The sequence below is a fragment of the Lates calcarifer genome, linkage group LG12 (assembly GCF_001640805.2).
Source record: "Lates calcarifer isolate ASB-BC8 linkage group LG12, TLL_Latcal_v3, whole genome shotgun sequence".
Lineage (NCBI taxonomy): Eukaryota > Metazoa > Chordata > Actinopteri > Centropomidae > Lates > Lates calcarifer.
Window position 1 is genome coordinate 5,773,332 of NC_066844.1, and position 21,734 is coordinate 5,795,065.

Sequence of the window (21,734 nt, forward strand, 5' to 3'; positions counted from 1 at the left end):
TTCAGGCACACAGATAAAGATGAAACAACACTGGCAAGTTGTGAGGGTGCATTCATACAGAGCCTATTTGCAGTTGTGTGGTCAAATTCAGGGATATTTATTTTGTTCATTTGGGCTGGTGAGAATGATGGCATTTGAAACCTGTGTCCCATCTACTTATATGGAAGGGGAGGCATTTATGGCATGTACTGCAGCGAGCCACCAGGGGGCGATTGAAATGTTTTGGCCTCACTTTTGGTCATTGTGCATCTTTTTATACAGTCATTGGTGCTAATCATGTATTACATCCATGGTGCTAATGTATTGGAAGCCAGAAGTTAACATTTATTACAACGAGCATAGAATTCACAAGAAAGAGGAGGAATTATTTACAAAATAAGAGGGTGCATGTCGTGAAAAAAGTTGTTGGAACCCCAACCATCTCACCAATGCCTCCACAAAATCTCCTACTTGTCTCATTCTGTTCATCAGTTACACAGACAGATAGAAAAAAGCATCAGGTGTTGCTCCTTTTGAACTTTGCAACCTGACCCCTCTGCTGCCCACTCTTCCCCAAACCCTAATCCCACTGTAAATCACCAGGCCATTATTCATTCAGAGCTTCCTCTCTGAGGGTTGACTTACTTTCCTCTCAGTCCTGCTCGCTTCCTGTCTGTGTAGGTCAGATACAAACAGTAATGAGAGACAGTTGGTCAACAAATAAATAAATAAACACTTCTTTTCCAAAACACAATTCACCTATTTTATTTATTGAATTATGTATTATCTGATGGTCCCAGTTCAGTGTCTGACAGAATGTACTATAATATCTAAATTAGTAAATTTACTTTAGTGCATTTTTTGGAGAAATTTGGTTACATGTATCATAACTTACTTTATGAGGGTAAATCTTGTAAATCAGTAAATCAGTCACACCTGTAGCAACATAGTTTTTCAGTCACAGAAGCTCAGCAGGAGCACATGACCCTTCCATGTTCAATGGTGTAACACAGACTCCATTAATGACGTAGATGTTGTGAAGGATATCCTTATCTGACCTATCAGCATGTCTTTTGCAGAAAAATCAAAGAGGGAGGATGGTTGTGAAAGTCACAGATTGGTTCACAGGGCCAGAGTGCTATGGACATTTTTTTCTCTTTTTAAATGCCAGGTCCAGTTAGTTGATGCATGGAAAGAGAGGCGAGGCAGCCACACTGAGGGCCATGCTTCCCAGCATCCCTCCCTCTCCCTGTTCCCGCCTCGGCGTCCAAGCGCTCAGGCCTCCGGCTGTGTAGCCATGACAACCAAATGAGGTAAATGGTTGCAGGAGAATCCTCGTCACGACCACCACCCTCACAGGCCTTTTTGCAGTGGCGCACGGACGTAGTATGTGCAAATCTTTCTCGTATGTTATTCTTCCCGTTCAGTGTAGTTTGCAATCTAAAATATCTCCACACAGGATCCTTTGCTCATTGTTCTCTGGTGTGTGCCACGACTCAGCTTTCTCTCTAGCCAACATTACATCCCCCCAGGGTGAGAGTTGTTTTCACTCTGTGATTCTTTGACTTCAGATTTCTTCAGAATAGCTGCTATCATGTTAGACCACCTCTTATATTCTCATAATAGGACCCAACAAAGGCACATGCTGAGAAAAATGTGGAGAAATGAATCATCAGCACGAGGGATGGAAAAAGAAACACAAACCTCTGTTAACCAAGAGGTAACTCCTCCATGCAGCACCTTGTATGAGCTAAGGAACTTGACACTGCAAAGAAAAAGACACTGTAGATGAGCAGGAAAAAAATGCCTTACTGGAATGGGATTGCATTGCATGTCAATTTGTTTCCCTCTGACGTTGTTATCCTTTCATCATGTTGCACACAGATTGTCCAAATGCTCACAGCTCTGAATGAAAAGAAACTGTCCACTAACAGGCTGATTACATGTTATGCAAGCGGATGGTATTTGACTTTTTTTCCCCCTAAGTCTCTAATTTCTCTAACACCCTTTCCAAAAATAGTGCATCCATTTGCATACCTGCAGTGTGATAACAGCGCTGTGTGAAATAACACACTGTGTGGTGTTTACAGATGAGCCTCTCTCATTTGCTGCTGTGACAAGACAAAATCTGTCAACTCTGGGAAATGAGGGGAAAAGATTCACAGTTATTATTGAGTCATTATTAACACTTTGCAGCAGATATAATTTTGCTATCTTTTTGCTGCTGTTGTCACACTCTCTGAATACAAGACAGCCGAAGAAAGGAAAATATTACAGATCATCAACCTTTAATATTATTATTTGCCCTGTACAGGTTGGTCTGTATCCATGATGTATGTTGACATACTGTATAAGGCTTTTTAAATAAATGATCACCCTCCTTCTTTATCTGAATTTACACATACAAATTCTTAACAAATATAGACCAAAAGACAGAAAAAAAGGATTTTATTTTACTTTATTTTTTTAACCAAACATCAATATACAGCTACACATATGGTCTGTTTGACAGTGTCTGTTTGACATTTGGAAATGCATTCAGCTGCAGCAACAACATCACGCCCTCCCCTGTCACTTAATTTAGAATTGAGCCATTCTGACATTTATCTGACAAAACATTACATGGAATTTGGTATTTTAAGCAATGTCAAGACAAACTGTAGGAAAACAGCCACCAGCGTCTCTGCTTTCCGGGGTGCGCAATGCCAAAAAAGAAGAAGAAGAAGAAAAAAAATTCTTTGGGGACTGACAAAGTAAATAAATGTTTCATTCTGAAAGGTTTAATAGAAAAATAGACATGAATCTGTACTTTATACTGTAGGTAACTCAACAGTGCATGCTCTAATGTGCTGATATTTGTTACTTAATAAAATGAGTAAGAGAAAGGAAAATGTCATGCTAACATATGCGTCAAGCTAACAGCTAAGCTAACATAATAATTTGTTAATATACAGTAACTACACAGTAGTTGGAAATGATAATGATATGTATAAAAAACTCTCCCTCTGATCCCTTGACTCAGGTCTGCACCTTCAGATAGCTGTTAGAAAAGCAGTTTCTCATCTGTTTAAGGGGAAAACCACTCAATCTAATCTATCCACTTTAACTATTCATGTGGTGGTAAGCAGTCACTAGTTTGTTTTCAGAACATAAGACCCTGCTCTTCTCACACCAACGACTGGAAACTTGCTTTCTAGACTCACACAAAATCAAAATGGTTTTACACTTTTCATTGGGAGTTAACTTTAATGTACCCTCATTCTCTCAGCTGTGGGCACCTTTACTCTGGCAATGAGTGATAAAGTATTAGGTGTAGTTCACTATCACTGACCAAACTGTCACAAGAATCAGGAATGGCAGAGTTTGAATATGAAATTCAGTGGTATTCCTCTTCAGGACTGTACTATATCTGATGTTTGAATGGAAATGGAGAAATCCAAAGTGATGTGCCTAGTTACAGTTACTAAGCTATGATTGGACAGTTGCTGTTTAGGGAAGGGGTTTAGAAAAAGGTCAATTGGCTGTTATCAATGAATATTAATTTCCAATGGGCATGTGTCTTCAAAGTGTCCCACATGGTCTGAATTCTGGCAAATACACAACATCTATACAGTACAAATCTTACTCTGTTTATAAGGATGTGGCACTTTCAGCACAACATGTGACAATACACATTAATGAAAACATACTGTGACGACACAGGCTGGTACCAACATGTGATGTGACACATCCTTTAAAGTGGACTGGGGATCGCATAAGTTTTGTGTGAAATCTTTGTGCTTTTATTGATACTGATACTTGTGAAAAAATAACAAAAAGTAAATAAGGCCACATTTATTTACTGTCACTTCTGCAAAACGTGCTTCAGAACGCAGCACGTTCAGGGTTGTGACTTGTTTCTAAAGGGATGCAGGCGTTTGGAATTCCTTTTTTCTATCTTTTGTTAAGCATACACAGAAACGATGACTATTTGTTTGCGGCTCTTTTTCTATGCCCTGCTTGTTTGCATTTAGAGGCTTGACATTCTTTCTGTTTCATATCTCAATTTTGCTGAATTATTCATGCCTTACGAGAATAAAAAAATGCAGAGTCCAGCTTTGTGCCTTTCAAATCTTAATCATGGAGAATTTAAATATACAAGATGCAAATAACGAACAGAAACCCATAAAATTTAGGGCACTGCTTTATTTGATTTAGACTGTACTGTACTGTCGCTCTTATGAATGCAGATGCTGATACAGTAAGAGTTTCGGTATAAGACTTCTTCAGGATATCAAATCAGCAGCTTTACTGCCGTTGCTACTGCTATAAGATATTGGAAGATCTTTAGTAAAAGGACAATAAGCTCCATGATGTATATATTTTGGGTGTCTTAAACACAACAACAGACAACTATTTATTCCTAAAGAAACTAACCTCTGGCTCGCCACCCTCATACAGTGAGTAACTATTTGTTCTGAAATCACTTTGCCGTTAAAATCGAGGTCAAAGACTTGCCATGTATGAAGCCAAGTAAGACAGCTGGTTCAGTCATGGACAGACTAGAAGAAAATGTAAAGCTTTGGAGACCATAACTGTTTGACTGAGTATATGTGTATACAGAGTGTGATTGTGATTTGGCTATAGTGTTGCCTTCTATTTAGGATCTATCACTACCTCGCTAGATAAAACTTCATCCACAACAAAGTCCTTATATGCAATCTCTCCTTCACCAAAAACCTGATCTTTGGCAGATGAAGATAAAATCAGTCTACATGGTGTAATTAGGGGCTTTGCCAAAATTAGGTTCACCATTTAAAGTGCGTTGTTTGACACAAGTTCTACACAGATTCTATTTTAATACTGTATTTGCCATAATTTTCATGATTATATTGTAGATATTTTATGAATTGCTTTCTACACATTTCACAATTACCAATCTAAGGAAAGTACAGTATATCCTCTTTATATATTTGTTTGACTGTACATTGTTTTCTTTTGTACATAAATTTGTGATTATATAATGAATATACTACTAAAAGAACGTGTAGACCCTGCCTACAGCACATCACCTATCAAACATCTCATCCCTGTCCAAATCCCTCCTATCTGACTAACACCTGTCACTGTCTAACTTTACAGGCCGAAGGAACAACAGTATTTGCCTTCTCAGGTGCTTGTGAACCACTTTTGAATGTTGGTGAGTGAGACTGTCCAATATAGACATTGTAAATGGCAGGATATGCCAGCATATCATGTTATAGGCAGTTAAATACTGAGGTCACTGGTCGGTATGACATCCTTTTTTCTTTTTTCTTTTATGGGATCAAGATTAAGCGTTCAGCCCTACACAGATAAAACCCCAATGAAAACCATCTAAAAGGTATTTGATGTCACTTTACAGGATTCAGACTCCTTGTGATCATTATTTAAGTTATTGGCTTGTCTAAGACTAACGTGACAGAACTGCAAGCACTGCAGCAACACTTCTTTTTTTAAAATCTATTTCTCTTTCATAATAAAGATGTCAGCCTTACAATATTTCTGTAGGCCTAACACTGAGCCAAGAGCCAGTAGCCATAAAACATGACCACATGCTCTTGTGCCCAAAAATATGAACTCTATAATATCATTTGCAAGTGGAGTTGGGCACTCACTACTTTTTCTTAGGACTTTGGCTCATTCCTTGGGAATGTCCTTTGTTACTGTATTTCAAATGTCCATGTGCAAAGACAACAACTGCAACTGTACCAGGGACGAGATCCTACCGTTTAACAGTCCTGCATATTCACCAGAAGCAGCATGAAACTTGTCACTTGTAGCGCACATTGTCTGCGGTGTCCTCTCACAGTTTGATGCGCCTGTTCCATGCGGGCCCTTAAAAGTAAATCCATTTCACTCCTCACTCTCCTCCTCGTCCCCTTTGGTGCCTTTACTCCAGCGCTGGAAGCAATGAACAGTTGAAGCTAGGAAGAAGCTTGTCATTATGGCAACCACAGACACCGAGATGCCAGAGAAAATGATAATGAGCAGGTCTGTTAGAGTCAGGGTGGCCTGGCACTCACGGAAGCTGTCCTTCGAGAGCTGGGTCAGGGACACACGTCTGCCGTCCATGGGGAGGGAACACTCCATGCCTTCCACACCTGCACCGTAACAGGAAACAGGGATTAGACAGATTTACTACACTGCAGTGAATTATATCATATTCATGGACTTTCAGATAAATTAATTCACATGGCAGCTATTCAGGAATTACATCATATAGAAGAACAAGCAGACAATACAGCTGTGCATTAATAGAGAGTAATACACACACCATACAAACACAAGAGCTCATTTCCTATTTCACTGATTCCCCAAAAGTTTAAAATTGAAGGTGATAAGAACTGCTTGTCGGATGGCTTTGGACAAACCACTTCTTTTCTAGTATAACCCAGCACTTAGACCCACTGCTCACACAGCCCACACTTGCTCAGAGGTCTGAAATAATCAGAGAAAGATAGAGTGCATACTTATAGGTGTCTTGTTTGTACATGGCTGTTTAATTCTAACAGTGTTGTGTTGTACAAGACCTGAATTCAACAGGGCAGTACAGTATTTTTCCTAAGAGTAGGAGCTGATTTAATAAGTGTGAGGTTGATCAGAAATCTTCTACTGTGTATACAGTGTACACCCGCCCACAACGTGACTATAGGTTCACTGTGGGAATAAAGTGGAAATGCTAAGAAACTGTGAAGCAGAGTGATACTGTAAATGTGCAGTCTACTGTTATCTTACTATCTACTATCTACTGTACACTGCAAATTATTCATGTGTTTCGTTAGAGGGGCTTTATTTTTGTCTTAATGTAATGTAATGTAATGTGAACTGCAATGTAAGCTGCTCTGGGAGGTGGCCTATCTCTGTGCCTCTGAGAACAAGAGAAATTCTTCTGCAGCTTTTGGACATAGTTTGGAGAATAAAAAAAAACCATCCGTTTAAATCATATTAATTTCTGCTGCCAGCTACAAAAGGCAAAGAATACACTTCCTCATTAAATATGACTCCCAGTTACATCTCAAACATTTACAGACGTATTAGTAAAGGACACTGTCTGAGACAGGGGCACCTTGACCAAACTCATCTCCAGATGAAAGCATGATAAATCAGGGAGTGCAGCCCTCCGTGTCTCTGTCACCTTCCTATAGTTTATTGTTCAGACATCATTTAAATGGAAAAGGACATTGATGGTGGCTTATTGGATTTCAAGGGTACAAGTCTACCGGTGTGTCTTCTTCTTTTCCAACTCATGATTACAAATGAGATCGACACTGGATCATTAGGGTCAGTTTTAACATGTATATGTTAAAGACTGGCCACTGATACTACCACTGAAACTACAGTGGACTGGGTTCACTTTCACATAATTACAAACTCAGTCATTCAACTTGTTCTACTGACAACTTTGTTAAACTTTGCATTAATTTGATACAAGTGTTAATTATACACTTGCACTGCCATTCATATTCTTTATTGCACACTGCACACTTTAGATGATAATCTATACAGAAAGTTACCTTTATATCGGCAGTGTACTTTAGGAGAAACTAGACATATTGATGTGAATGTTAGCTTATAGGTGGGAAGAAATGAAGCCTTGCGATGTGGGTGGCCAACTGATACTGCACATGCAAATGCACACACTTGGCAGTACATCAATTCTGGGTCTTTGCTCAACAGTCAGCACAATTTGCAGTATGCTTTGCCATGAGACAACTAAACATCTTCTCTTGTGACTGTCTACAATTATATTGATTCATCAAACTACCTTAATTCAGACTTATAATATTTGAGTTCACACATGGATTTAAATTTAACTGAAAATCTGAACTAACAATGAAATATTGAGGAAATAATGTGCTTTATTAGTTGACAACTTTTTTTTATACATGTACAAGTAATTGTGAAGATAATAGGCAGAAACCACTTCAAGAGTGTTAAGTGACAATGGAAAAAGAAATAATGGAAATTAGTGATGGCATGGAATTGGTTTCCATGCTCCTCCGATTGACTCACTACAGTATTAATTAGGTTTGTAACTGAACTCTTAAAGAGCTTGATAAAACTTAGTGACACTAATCCCTTAATACACGATACAGATTCTCACATTTCTTTTAACATTCAATTAGTAGAGGCCACACAATATTACACACACACCAAAATGCCAAAATAACAGGACAGAAAGTAAGCATTTATACACTACAGTTAGGATTTAATCATATTTAATCATTTAATCATATTAAATATATTCTTTTGGCTTTTAAAATAAACTGAATATTTTAAATGGAGATGAACGTGTGGATGTTTTGATCTGTTTTCATTCACTATTTTTTTGCATCGAACAATTTCTGGACTTGAGATTGTGGGCAATAGCTCTGAAACTAAAATTTCAACCACAACATCCCATGACACAACAGCAGGAGAAGCAGGCAGGATAATATGATGATGATGATGGATGGCCCTCTCCCTCATAATATTATTTGTGTTCTTTTTTTCCTCAAGGATTGTGCATTGCTCCCATCATGGCATACATGCAGACCACTACTGGCTTTGCTACAACCAAGCATTCAAGTGCTTACTGGACAAGCTCCATTGAAAACTCAAGTAGCCTTGGATCAGCATCAGATCAAATGAGTCAGAAGCAAACCCAGCATCAAGGAAGAGGCTCCAAACTGACGAGGAGCCAATACCAACAATCCTGGTGGAGCCAGAGAAGAGCACGCTGGCTCCTGGCATGATTATTCCAAGGCACATCTACCGTATGTCAGGGGAACCAGAGATCAAAACAAATTCATAGTCTACTGCATGTGAGTTAAACTATCTGAGCAATGTGCAGAGGCAGACCTGCAGGACTTAGTTATAAACAAGTGTGCAACACACTTAGGGATGGTTCATCAGCTCTGTCTCTGTGACAATGACGAACTGAAAATGTTTAAATGTGTTTTTTATATTTTAAAAATCTGGGTGAAGAATTATGTTGTGTAACAAACCATATGGCACAAACTTTTAAAGCATCAGTTCTGTTTCCAAAATATGGTTTGACTCAGCGGCCTTCAGAGAGGAGAAGTTTTTTGTTTGTTTGTTTTTTACTGTAGCATTTCCAGCGTCTCTCACAGCATGCTGTGAATGGTGATATTTTGACCTTGGATTATACTGTGCAGCACGTGATTTTTCCCCCTTCATTATAATACAGTGTTGTGAAATTAGTAATTACTCATTTCAGTGGTTGCTGTACAGTAGCCCCAGTCATATGCTTTAGTTTGTACAAAATAAATCCCCTCCAGTATGAGGCTGATTGTTAATGGTAAAACATGAGCAGGAGAGAAAGGAAATAAATGTAGTAGTATGTACAGTATTGACAAAGTGTTGGATACAGAGACAATGCATTGACCTTGTTGTAATTAATTCTTAGTAAGTAAAAAACACATAAATGCACCAGTGATATTCACTGCCACACACCACACACTAAAGACAACAACCTTGAACCCATCTGAAAATCTAATATGTTGGAGAGCCTGTCCTGTCTGTTTGTACCTGAGATAAATGGATCATATTTATATTCACAGTGCTCTTATTGCATGGCAAAGTAACCCATCACCTCAGAGAATTGGCCTTTGCCTTTAAGAGACAGTTCTGTCTGGTCTTGCCTGTCCCAGATGCTTGATTAATAACAGCCCAGACTGAAATTATCCTGGTGAACACATGGCCCCTGCAGGAGTTACTGCATTACCACATTTATCATGATCAAAGCAGAGTTAGTGAACAGGACAATGGTGGACAAGTTTGACTCTTATTAATGGCATTTCTAATAACTTACATGAGCATGTCAGACACTGTCAAAAGCTACACTTTCTGTGCCTGAAAATTTATTTTAAAACCAAAACATTTATTGTAAAACCAATACGCATTGTAAGTACAAACAATACATAGAATTTGAGAGGACAGATAGCAGCTTTCCATGAGAATTACACTGTTGCAGCTGAGGACTAAAATTACACAATAGGGCACACAGACTTATTACACTGCCTGACAAAAGGGGGGAATTACTGAACAGCTGTGCTATTTGGCCAAAAGTGGAATCTTTTGGAACAAACACCATAATAATAGTTTCTGAGTATTACATGCTTGTCTGTAACAAAATGTGCACAGCTTTCACCAAAAGAGGATGCCCAGATTTAGAGTGAATGTGGCCTCAGATTAGAGATGGAGGATGGAAGAGTTTGATATGAAAGTGCTTCCATGTTTGCAGATATTTGTTGACTATGAGCTGCTACATGTGAGACAAAATTCTGCTAACAAACATACCCTTCCAGCTACACTAATAGCTTTGAAAATGCTTATGCAAATGTGATATTTTTGATGCTCACCTCCCACTTGGCAAAGGAAATTACCAAACAAACTTTGTATTGTTTGCTGGTATCTGGTTTCACTTGTTAAAAACCCATGACTAATATGAAACACAAAACAGTGGCTAATTTAAGACTAATTTCCTTTTTCGGGTACAAGACTAGCAATGATGTAAACTACTACTCTAGAATAATGTGTGAATGCTCCAAATCTGAATAAAGGAGGGTTTTTACAAGACTCTGAAAGATTTCAATATATAATTTTAAGCTAGCTAACCAGCCACTGATAAGCTTTTCACAGGTCACTTTGGTCCTTAAGTCACAGTGGCTGTTCCCTCTTTCTCCAACTTACTTCTATTCCAAATATACACATGTACTCTGAATTAATCCCAGTGACAGCTGCCAAAGTGTGCAGTCACAAATCACCATGCTAAAGAGATAAATGTGAGATGACTGACAAACTGTAACGAACGCTTACTTGCTAAAATGCCCACATTTCCTTCCTTCAAACAAGCTCATAGTTTGGTGCCAAGAGTCTTGGAATTTTGACAGCCACCTCTTTGAGTACCTGTCAGCTGTCTCTTTAAACAAACTTACATTAAATCACTGATCTGTTATGATACCCAGACTTTGAGAGGAGGTGATACTATTAGAGTTTCTGTTGATTTTGATACATTAACAGTCACTAAAAGAATACATCAGAACAAAGTAGTAAGGAAAAGGTATTTTTTATGAGCTCAAGTATCTCAGTGGATGACATGACTGAGTTACAATCCATTTTCATAAAAACAGCAGTGGGTCAATATTAGCTATGAAAATGGGTAAGCTGTTACAGTACAATTTTTGGAGTTCATAAATGACCCCAAACACCACTCTGATCACAAGGAGTGTGGCTGGAGCTGGCTACCATGCAATACTGTAACACAAATCAGGCCCTTACACTATCGGGTATGTCAGCCCACACAGCTATGTTACATTCCTGGCGCGGACAATTGATGGATTACATTTAGGATTACAGTGAGCCAAGGGGATAGGCTATCTGCGGCCTCAGCCGTGATTGATCTACCTAGCTGTGACAGACTGATATGGGAGGCTTGTTTCCCCTCCCTCCTTCGACACCCCAGTGTCTGTCCAGATTGATCTCTGCACCAATAGTAAAGGCAAAAATCACACCACAATCTCACATCTGCAGACTCCTGCAGGAGTTGGCATTCATGCTAAAGTCTTCACACCAAACCACTGGTGTCTAGACACTCTACCTAAATAATCCAGTTGTGATAATGACTCACAAAACTGTCCCTTTTCTACTAAATGAGACGAATGTGCCACTCAAGTCCAATACTCAGTAGATGTAAAAAGAACCAGGCAGACATAATTACAGAGACTGAAGAATTATTCAGTTGCAATCAGAGAGAGAGTCTGAAGGAAAATGGTGAGAGATTTTTTTTAAAAAAAGGGCCAAAGAGAGGGAGGAACAGAGTGGAGAATGTGTGTGAAATGAATGCACTGAATGACAAGCATTCATATGACAGTGGGGCGAGGGTGAATCATTCAGGAGGGGATTCCTTTTGCATGGAGACTCAGTGACATCACTGTACCATGGGCATATTCAAAATGTCTCACCACAAAAGCACAAATGCACACACAGAATTTATATTATTTCCAAATATAAGAGATCTTAAAAGCTGTTAGATGCCTTTTTTTTACTGTTTTTCATGAAAATAAAAAAGCAGTTTGTCTAATGTCATATGATGATGAAACAGCTAAATATGCAGGTCTTAGCAGTTTTATGCTTCACACCCGACCACACACAGGCACAAAGGAAGGTATCCATCATGCAAAGCACTGCACACTGCCAGTGAAATAAAGCTTTTGGCTTTTCACCTTTTATTTCTGACACTGGTAGATTATCCCTCTCTGCTTCTGTACTTGCAGCAGCTGATTCTGTCACACTGTGTAATACAGTCCACCTTTTCACACTCTGCTCTCCCTTGCCAGCACTATCTCTCTCACATTCCAACTTTAAATAAACATTAAATTAGGCCAAGATAAAAGAAGCTGTCAGCCTGTGTTAATGGAATAGATCTTTTCTCATCACATACCTGTGAGTAGCAAAGATAGCAAGTAATGTCATGTGGGGGCATCGCGTGTGTGCTACGTGGCGCTGGTCAATAGCATCATATTTTCTGAGCTGATGGTGCAGTGTGCCAACAGGTCTCTGGGGAGCAACTTGATAGGCTGTGAAGGAAAATTCAGACTTTGACCCTGTCACATGAACTGCTACTTTGTAGTGAAACTGTTCAGGTCATGACTAGTGTTGATAGCAATGCCACGCTGGGCCCCAGCCTCAATCTCTCATGGGAGTTGGCCTGCCCTGCCCTATAGGCAGCTCTGGCTCCAATTACCCTGGCCAATGTGCCGTAGAACTGTGTCACTCTGAATTATACATGGCCTTTGTTCATCCTTAACCCAAGAGCACTAGAGACAGCAGTGGATCATGTTTACACTCATCCATCCATTAAAACATTTATGAACCTGAGTGGTGGCTAAAAAACACAGAATTGGCACCAAAAAACAAATACAGAGGAATGAAAACAGACATGTGTGTCTTAATACAGCTCAAAATGAGCACTTGACTGCATTTAGGTCAAGATATTCTGTCCATCTGAAAGTCTGATTTAGCTATGATATAAACACATCCTGTGGAACACATAGGAAACAAAACACAGCCACGAGGAAAGAGATCTGTTTTTCGATCCAAAAAAGTCCAGAATTTGCAGCATCTTCCACCCACTCATCATGCTGACCTGCAGTAATCAAAGTTATGCAAACAGAGAAGTGTGCTGCTTTGTGAACTCAAAATCAGCGGGGAAATCAAGATGTGAAAAATGGAATGGGAATTGGGTTTACAGCATGGGCTCTGCAGCTGCTACATTATGCAGGCCACCACAGAGGGAACCGTAGAGATCTCAGGGTGACTTCTAAAATAGAAGTGCATTTTTGTCACGATCTATTGTCAATTTAAATTATTTTCTGTTCAATTATTTTGCTGGTGCCATATTTTAGTTTGTCAAATGAAATACTGATATGTGTTTAAAGGTGCTATATATATATATATATATATATATATATATATATATATATATATATATAAATGCTACATAGCTAATGTTAGAGTAAAAGTGTTGACAACCATTTGAGCTTCAGCCATCACTGTTTACAAGACAAGAGGTTAGAATACACCCACTGGGCAGCACTACTTCTTCATCCTCTCATGCTACACTACAGCGTTACAGTGACTCACTATTGCAAAGTGGTATTAAGAGAAGGGACAGGCCAGGGCTAGCTCATTAGCATGCTAACTTTAGTAGCAAAGGAGTGAAATTTGATGCTAAACAAACAACGGTTCTTTTAGATGGTTCTTTGATAAGTAAACAGCTGATATGCTAACACTGGGTATGTAGCAATAGCATACACCTACATAGAGCACCTTTAAGTTCAATCAGTAAACAAACACTAAAAGTGTCAGAGAGCAAACATGCTTATCTATCTAATATTTATTATATGCTTTTCTTGTAGTTAATATATTAGAAATCTATTGACTATTTTGTACTGACAAGAAAATATGCACAATATGAGCTAACACAGAAAACCATTTGTTTGAGACTTTATACTGAGATGTTTCTGTGTAGCCTCTCACCATTTTTCACATTTGAGCAGCTCCTCCATTTCCTTTGTGCATTGTGTTGTGTGACAACAGGGTAAATAAAACACTATACTTGAAAATAAGTCAGATTGCATACTGACATCTTTGAGTATACCGAATTTTGTCATAATGTCAGTTTGAACACTGCATGTCGAATAGAAAAGAACTAGAAAGAGCATCTCATTTGTTGTATGATGAACAGATATGAGGAGGAAATACCCACACTTATGGAAAGAGCACACTCATGTACAGTTTAAAAAGTAATATTTGTCTCTGTAATTGATTTTCTCTATGATGAATGGGATATTAAGTTGACACACCCACGCTGATGATGGTTGTTAGAGCTGATACATATTGAAAAAGCTTATCAAGTCAACCTCATTCACTAATGAGTGTCCATCTGTTATTGTGTAACTACTTCTAATACAGCGTTCCAGAGAACAGGTCATCGCATTTTTCTGTGATCAAGAGCTCAGTCATTATGTTAATTAGGTCTGGCAGTACGATGCCTGCATGTGTGAACCAGTCATGTTTGTAAATCCAATTCACTATAAGCCTCCCTGCTAGCGTGTGTTTGCTCAACAGTAGATTTGGGATCCACAGAGACTGTGTGACACAACTGTACTCACAAGAAGTTCATGAAACAAAAACGTCTACAGCAAACAACGGTCAAATGTCAAAACTGGCAGCTCTGGAGGTGTGTGGTAAGCACCTCTTAGATTTTGATAACATAGTCTATAGTTAGATTGATTAGCATGACATACAGAATTTTCCTTTAAAACTAACACAATTCAATTCCTCTATCATTTGTCTCCTCTAGCTGTATATGTCACAATTCATTTTAAAGTCTTACAGTTAGAAAGCAAAGCAACTCTTCCATAAATTATACAAGGAAAAAGGCAAATACTTGTTTTGAAGACATTATTAGGTCAACAAAACTACTTTTTGTCCCTGTGAGGTGTTACAAACCTAATTTGCATTGCCTATTATGCATTAATTGCATTGCATTATTAGCATTACAAAGTACATTCCAGACACCTTTTACTGGCCAAAGAAACTGGCAAAATAATACAAAAGACCAATGTAGACCACTTAAGACATTCCATACAAATAAGCACATGCGTGTGTGTTGTCCAAGCCAGTGGATTGATCTCTGGAGTGAAAAAGTAAACACCCTGTGATGGGGATGTAAGAGCTACATATGAGGTGAGATATGCATTGCTAACTCAATTTGAGAGTGTGTATACACTGGGGCCAGTTGGCAACTATGCCAGTTGGCTAGGCCTTTGGCGTCGTCTTTGTTGTTGATGTCTGCCTGGCCAGCATTGCTAATGCAATTCATTATGCCTTGCAGTTGACAACATTTGGACCCCATGATTAATGCATTTGCAGCCTCATACTAGGGGGAATTAGGTATTCGTGCCAGTTTATCAACTTTGCCTCCTCACAGGCACAAACTTGTCTGTTTTTTGGGGCAAATGCATAAAGACCAGAGAGGAAAGCAAAAACAGTATCAATAGCACAGTACACCATGGCCTAAATGTATACTGGGAGTTTGTATTTGTGAGTAGTCAGCAGTTTGCAACAGCTAGCCTGTTTTTTTAAGGGAGCTGAATTAATGTTTTTTCCAGCCAGATCACAGTTAGGATTTAAGTAAGATTTTCATTTTAATTTGCAAATAGAAAAATGGCAATGGAAATACAGAGCATAATTACAATATGATATATCAGGATATCCATATGAAGAGGCTTTGAAGTCTAATCGTATCAGTTAACAGTTTTTCTTGAATCTTAGGTTTCATATCTAATACCTATAATCCATTCTCACATCTCATAGAATCATATCCTGCGTTAGAAGATTTGGGCCACTGCTTTGAACAAAAACTGTTCTTTGTACATTACACACCTAAAACAACCTTGAAAAACTGACAAGATAAATGTTCCCCGTCCTTATCTGTTCACCTTTAGACAACACCCTGTACTTGAACATTATGTACTGTATTTATAAACTGAATAATGTTTTTAAGATGCACCTTTTACATCAATGGGCATATGACACAACACTGTGAGCCACATTCATATGAAATTCTCAGATTAAGCCAAAAGCATGTAATACGTCAAATCTATGCTCTGATCTAAATATGATGACAGCATGAGTTACTAGTCTTGTCTGTCTGTGTCCTGTGTAAGGACATTAGTAGTTATATACATTTGACTGACCTTCTGTAAAACATTTATGGTTCCCTCTGAACAAAATATAATTATGATTATTTGTTCAGGAATAAAGGGCTTTTGACAGTTGTTCTTGGTAGTTCATATTATCTACTAAACTAAATGATATTGGTGGAGATTTGAACAACTGTAATGCTTTGTGTTTCATCCAGGAAACTAAATATGTTGCAACCATTGTCAGAAGGCAGTAGCTTCAGATGTGTGACCAATCAAGTAACCAGATCATACCCCCGGTATAATAATTCCAGAGGGACATGGCGATCCCCTTTGTCTTGTGTTATTTCTCAAATATGCATGCACACACTGAGAATGCCTCACACACTCAAACACACCAAAACTTCAACCCTGTTATCTAACTCAACCCTCCAGGCTGAATCACAGCAGTAGACAGAGTCTATCGTATGGGCCTAAAAATTCACATGGACAGAGCACTAAACACAGGAATGAAATGGTTTGACTTTCATTGGTGCAGGAGAGAAATTCTTGAGAATATTGCTGATTTGCACTGTCCACCAAATGGCAAGTATTATATAAATAAGTATTATATAAATATAAACTGTGAATTGATCGATCTGACTACCACGCAAGTCAACTCTTGGTTTATATGCATGCTGAAATGTGGAACCAGAGAAGCTGCTAGCTGCAATTCTTAATGTGAGTTAGGAGTTAATTTCTTTTTCTCCATTGGACATTGCTGCATTTCGAGTTAGTGCCTCATTTTGAATTTTAATTTTGAAATCAATCAAATATGTAAACAAAACATCCTTGTAGTTTTCACTTCCAAACAAGTGCTATTGTCTCATATTACACACGCTGTCTCACACATTATAAGCTATGGGGGTGGAGGATGAAAGAGACAAAATTAGAACAAGGGAGAGGGAGGGGGGGTTCCCTCTCCTACAGGGAAAACATAAATAGACAAGAGAAGTGTTATGGCAATGGATTTGCCATAGTACTGTTGTATGTTGCATTCAGATACACTTTATTTGGGTCACCCAAATGGAAAACAAATGCTTCTTAGATGTTGTTACTCACCATTTGGAAGCTTGTGACTGTTCTCCATCAGCCATGCAAACAGGTTGGCAAAGTTGCAATTGCATACCCAGGGGTTGCCCTCTAGCCTCACCACCCGCAGGGAGGGCAACTGACTCAGTGCCCCCACCTTTAGGGTAGACAGGGCATTACGCTCCAGTTCCAGTTCTCTCAGAGAGGTGAGGCCCAGGAAAGCATCCTCACTCACCATGCTCAGATATGGGTTGTTGCCCAGTCGTAGTTTGATCAGGCTACGGGACTCCCCAAATGTCCCCTTGGGGATCTCAGTCAGATTGTTGCTGCCCAGGTCCAGGAACACCAGTCTGGAAGACGTGCTGAGCGTCCCCGGTTCTATGTGGGAGAGGGAGTTGTTCCGGAGGTCCAAGTAGACTAAGTCACTGTACAGAACCAGGAAGTCTGAGGGGATGCGGGGTATCCAGTTGTCGGCCAGCAAAAGCCTACGCACATCCAAGGGGATCTCATCAGGTAGACGGGTCAGCCCGCGGCCGCTGCAGTCCACAGTGTGAGGATCTGGGCACAGGCAGGTTGCTGGGCAGTTTTCCCCCCGGGTCCATAAGACAGAGGACAGCAAGATGAGGATAGGTTGGAGCCAGCAGACACATGGCAACATGGTCAAGGGGGTGAAATGAATTAGGAGAAAAAGAGGTTTGGGGGGGTCAGGGCGAACAGGAGAGGGTGGGTGGGGGTAGAGAACAAAAGGGTGAGGGTCAGAGGGCAGGAGATCAGGACAAGGGAAGGGAAGGGGAAAGTGAAAGGGGGTGGACGGGGATCAATCCTTGTGAAGGAACATCCTGCTGCTGTGGAGATGAAAATCGGCTCAGGAACTGTGAGGCGGCAGAGCAGCGGCGAAAACTGTTTTCCAGGAGATCATGTAGCAAGCTGCCTGGATAGAATAGCAGACTGCCTGCTTTGAAAGAGCAAAGAGAGGGAGATAGTAAGCAGTAGGGAGCAGGAGAGCAAGAAAGACGGAGCTTAACAGAGAGGGGAGGGTAGCTTAAGAGAGGTAAATAGACACGAGCGAGCTGGGAGTGATGAGAAGCCGGGGGCACAGACAAGGGAGAGGGGGGTTGAGGAGGGGGCTGTGTCCGCCACGCTACCCCACAGTTGATCTGGCAGCAGTGACAGACAAAGGCAATAAGGTCTCTGACACAAAAGGATACAAGAAGCTGTGATTCAAGCATGACAAGCAAAGAGTAACATCGTTGCATCCCTCCATTAGTCCCAGATCTCTGTGTAGAAAAGGCTGACGATCTGAAAAGAGAGAGAGAGCAGCTCACGGAACATCGCTCAAGTGTGTGGTGAGGTTGCCCCCCCCCCCCCCCTTTATTATTCCCTCTCTATCTCCCAATGCCCTGCAACATGCTGTGAAAGCACGACAGCTCAGCGTTACGCTATCCAGCGCCGTATCAAGGCTGTGTGGCTGTGGAGGGAGAATCCAAATGTCCAGGAAGGAGCCTCATGGATACAGATTGCAATGCTGAGCTGCACACAGCCATGCCAATCCAATGTCTGCCTCTGAATCTTCCATGGTTTATCTTATGCCCTCTCCCCTCTCTTTATTTCCAGGGAGGCGTGCCTGAACCACACTGTCAACATGTGATGTCACTTCCTATAGTGTGAAGAAACGACAGTTGTATCTGGAAAAATCTGAAATATAGAAGACATTTTTTTTTGACGCTGTTCATTTATTTGAAAGTGTATTCAGCTGTACATCCTTGCACAAAATATTATCACATACAAAAATAACAAATTACTGTGTATTAACATATTTTACATTCTCCTTGCCTTACATACATCTATATTTAATCTTTGCACTTGCTTTATAACAACAAGGCACTGCTTTGACCGTAAGCCTCACTGGTTTGATTATCTTAGAGAATATCTTGTTAAACACAGCCTGTCCTTTGGAGAATCTTCATTAATTGTCTACAGATGGAAAGCTGTGACCTTTTGAATTATACAGCATTAGCCTTTACTCACTTATTTTGTTTCTACAATGCCAGCATTAGCAAACTGAGTTTTGGTGTTAAATAAAAAAATCCCAGAGCACATCACCAGCTGTCTTGAAAAATGATCTTCATATCGATTCATTTGCCTTCGCATTTAAGTATTTATGACCTCAATATTTTGGACAGTAAAACTGAGGTGCCGCGAGTCTCAGACCATAATGATGGAGAGAAGACGATTAATTCAGAATGTGTATTGAATTTCCCAAATGGGATTTGCTCCAACAGGTAAATGCAATTAGACCAAGGCTGATGCAGGAGGAGGGTGAATTGGACCTGTGGAGATGAGGGTGGCGTGAAATTTCAAGGAAAGTAGCATTGTCATGGATGGTTAATTGTGTATTTCCAGGAAGATAACGTATTTGCAATGCAAATTTAACACATTAATAAGTTCACACACGTATTCAGGGGTGCACACACACAGATAAACCTGCACATACGCACACCTGCACCTCTTAACAACCAGGCATTTGGCAACAGCATCTAACTCACTTCATCACAGGTAATCTAATAATACCACTCTGTGCTCAAGGCATTCACTGAAGTCAGATGAGTCTGCAGCATCACCGGTGATGCTGACTTTGTGCCCTGGGGAAGAGAGCAGCTCTTTCATCAGATCTTCATCATCAGATTCTTCAGATTTTGATCACAGTCAGCATATATTAGCTGATAAACACTAAAGGCTGAGGCAGCTTCAATTGGTTCCAAGCATACACATATCAGCTTTATATCTGACTATGATAATTCAGTTTAGTGCTGCTGCTGTTTTACTTATAATACTTAAATAACTGCTGTCTCATGGACAGTTAAACGAGAGAGCCTCTTCCAGCATAAAACAGAGCAGAGCATTATTCACAATTGTCATGGCCTAATTAAATGTCCCCACATCACTGATACTGCAGAGATTAATCTCAGATCAATTATCTTTTTTTGCCAATGTATTTACAGTAAATCAAATACATGATACAGCATTATTTTTATTGTCTTTTTTGTGGTTATAACAAACTACATTGTAGCTGTAAGCAGAACTGTTTATTTATGTATTTGTCAATGACTATAACTCTGCCTGTGGAGGCTGAGGTAGAAACAGAAAATGAATGTTAATATAATATAATGTCAATATAATATATATAATATAATGAATGACATAAGAAAATGTCTGTATAGGAGAGGTCATAATTGGTGACAAACATTGTGCATTATGATATTAAAATATTATAAAATATCGTTATAGTGTGTATTAACAGTTTATGTACTGTACTGTTAAATGCTAAATATAAGAATTTAAAGACTATGTGTTACTATTTGCTTTTTCAAAATCATTTTCTTAACGTGATGATACAGTAAAATACATAGAATGATAGCAAGAGGACAGTCTTAGATATCTGCAATTCTGCTGTTTGTTGTTGGTTACATCTGCTCAGTGGTAAACTCTTTTTTTATTCACTGTATCTGATTTGTATTGTATGCAATAACCTCATGTCATTCCACACCTGCCCACCAGCCCTCACTATTGAGTTTCCTGCCTCAGCTCATCACCTGATGCAGTCATCTGTCCACAAAAGCTGCTTCTCACCTGCAGTCAGGCAGGCAGGGTGGTATTTTTGTATCATCCTACACCTTATTGCAACTATGACAGCACTGAGTCCACAACCATATTTTCTAATTCTTATATAAAGGTGCATGCAAAACAGATTTAAACTACAAAGAAATGCAGATCATTGTCTTCATATTGACTGACTCCTGAATGAATTAAGGCACAAGACTGCAGACATGCAGTATGTACTACTGTGACATTTATTTGTCCAGGTCCCATTTCCATTATAGATCTTGCTAAGGTACTAATGCTGGACCTCATACTAGTCATTCACTTGTAGCAGATGTTTTATTTTTATTTATACCTTACAGCTGTAAGGGTGTAACTAGGGAAAAGGTTTTTCCTGGAAAAAGGTACATATTAAACAAGATAACACATTTCCTCTGACCTGTTTCTGTCAGCTGATTAATTGCTAAGCAGCTCACATCAAATGGACTTAGAGATACTTAAAATGGAGATGGCTCACATTGAAATGCAACTACAGCAGTGCCACTGGCAGATGTAATGGCCACTCTGTTGCTGAGGGTAGTCATGCAGATGTCCATTCCCTCAACGTGATCCCCAAAGTCTCTTGACAACAATTTGTCAGCATAAAAAGCCCTGATAATGTGTTCGTATGGGAGGGAGTAGACATTTCTGTCAGCTGGCTAGTTTGTCATTCAGGCATATTAGAGTTGAATTCACAATCACTTAAGTTTTGCTATGATAAATTCCACTTCTACAACTTTTCATCCTTTTGGCATTGCTTGTAATTACCTGCTCAGTCATGTATTTGTACAAGAGTGATGATAATTGGTG

General features: G+C 39.5%; 1 protein-coding gene across 1 annotated transcript; it reads right to left on the reverse strand.

Annotated features, from left to right (window-relative positions):
• Window positions 1-2,420: 2,420 nt before the first annotated feature.
• On the reverse strand, window positions 2,421-20,278 carry lrrc38b (leucine rich repeat containing 38b). The gene is made up of 2 exons (XM_018704442.2): window positions 17,316-20,278; window positions 2,421-6,101 (listed from the first exon to the last, which is right to left on the reverse strand). The coding sequence occupies exons 1-2, from the start codon at window positions 17,941-17,943 to the stop codon at window positions 5,854-5,856; spliced, it is 876 nt and encodes a 291-aa protein (XP_018559958.1). The 5' UTR covers window positions 17,944-20,278; the 3' UTR covers window positions 2,421-5,853.
• Between the last annotated feature and the right edge of the window lie 1,456 nt (window positions 20,279-21,734).

Excerpts from the sequence above, each read along its gene's own strand:
- lrrc38b (XM_018704442.2), bottom strand. The coding sequence starts at position 17,943 with ATGTTGCCATGTGTCTGCTGGCTCCAACCTATCCTCATCTTGCTGTCC. Across the intron at positions 6,102-17,315 it reads CAGTCACAAGCTTCCAAATG|GTGTGGAAGGCATGGAGTGT; the intron begins GTGAGTAACAAC and ends GTTACGGTGCAG.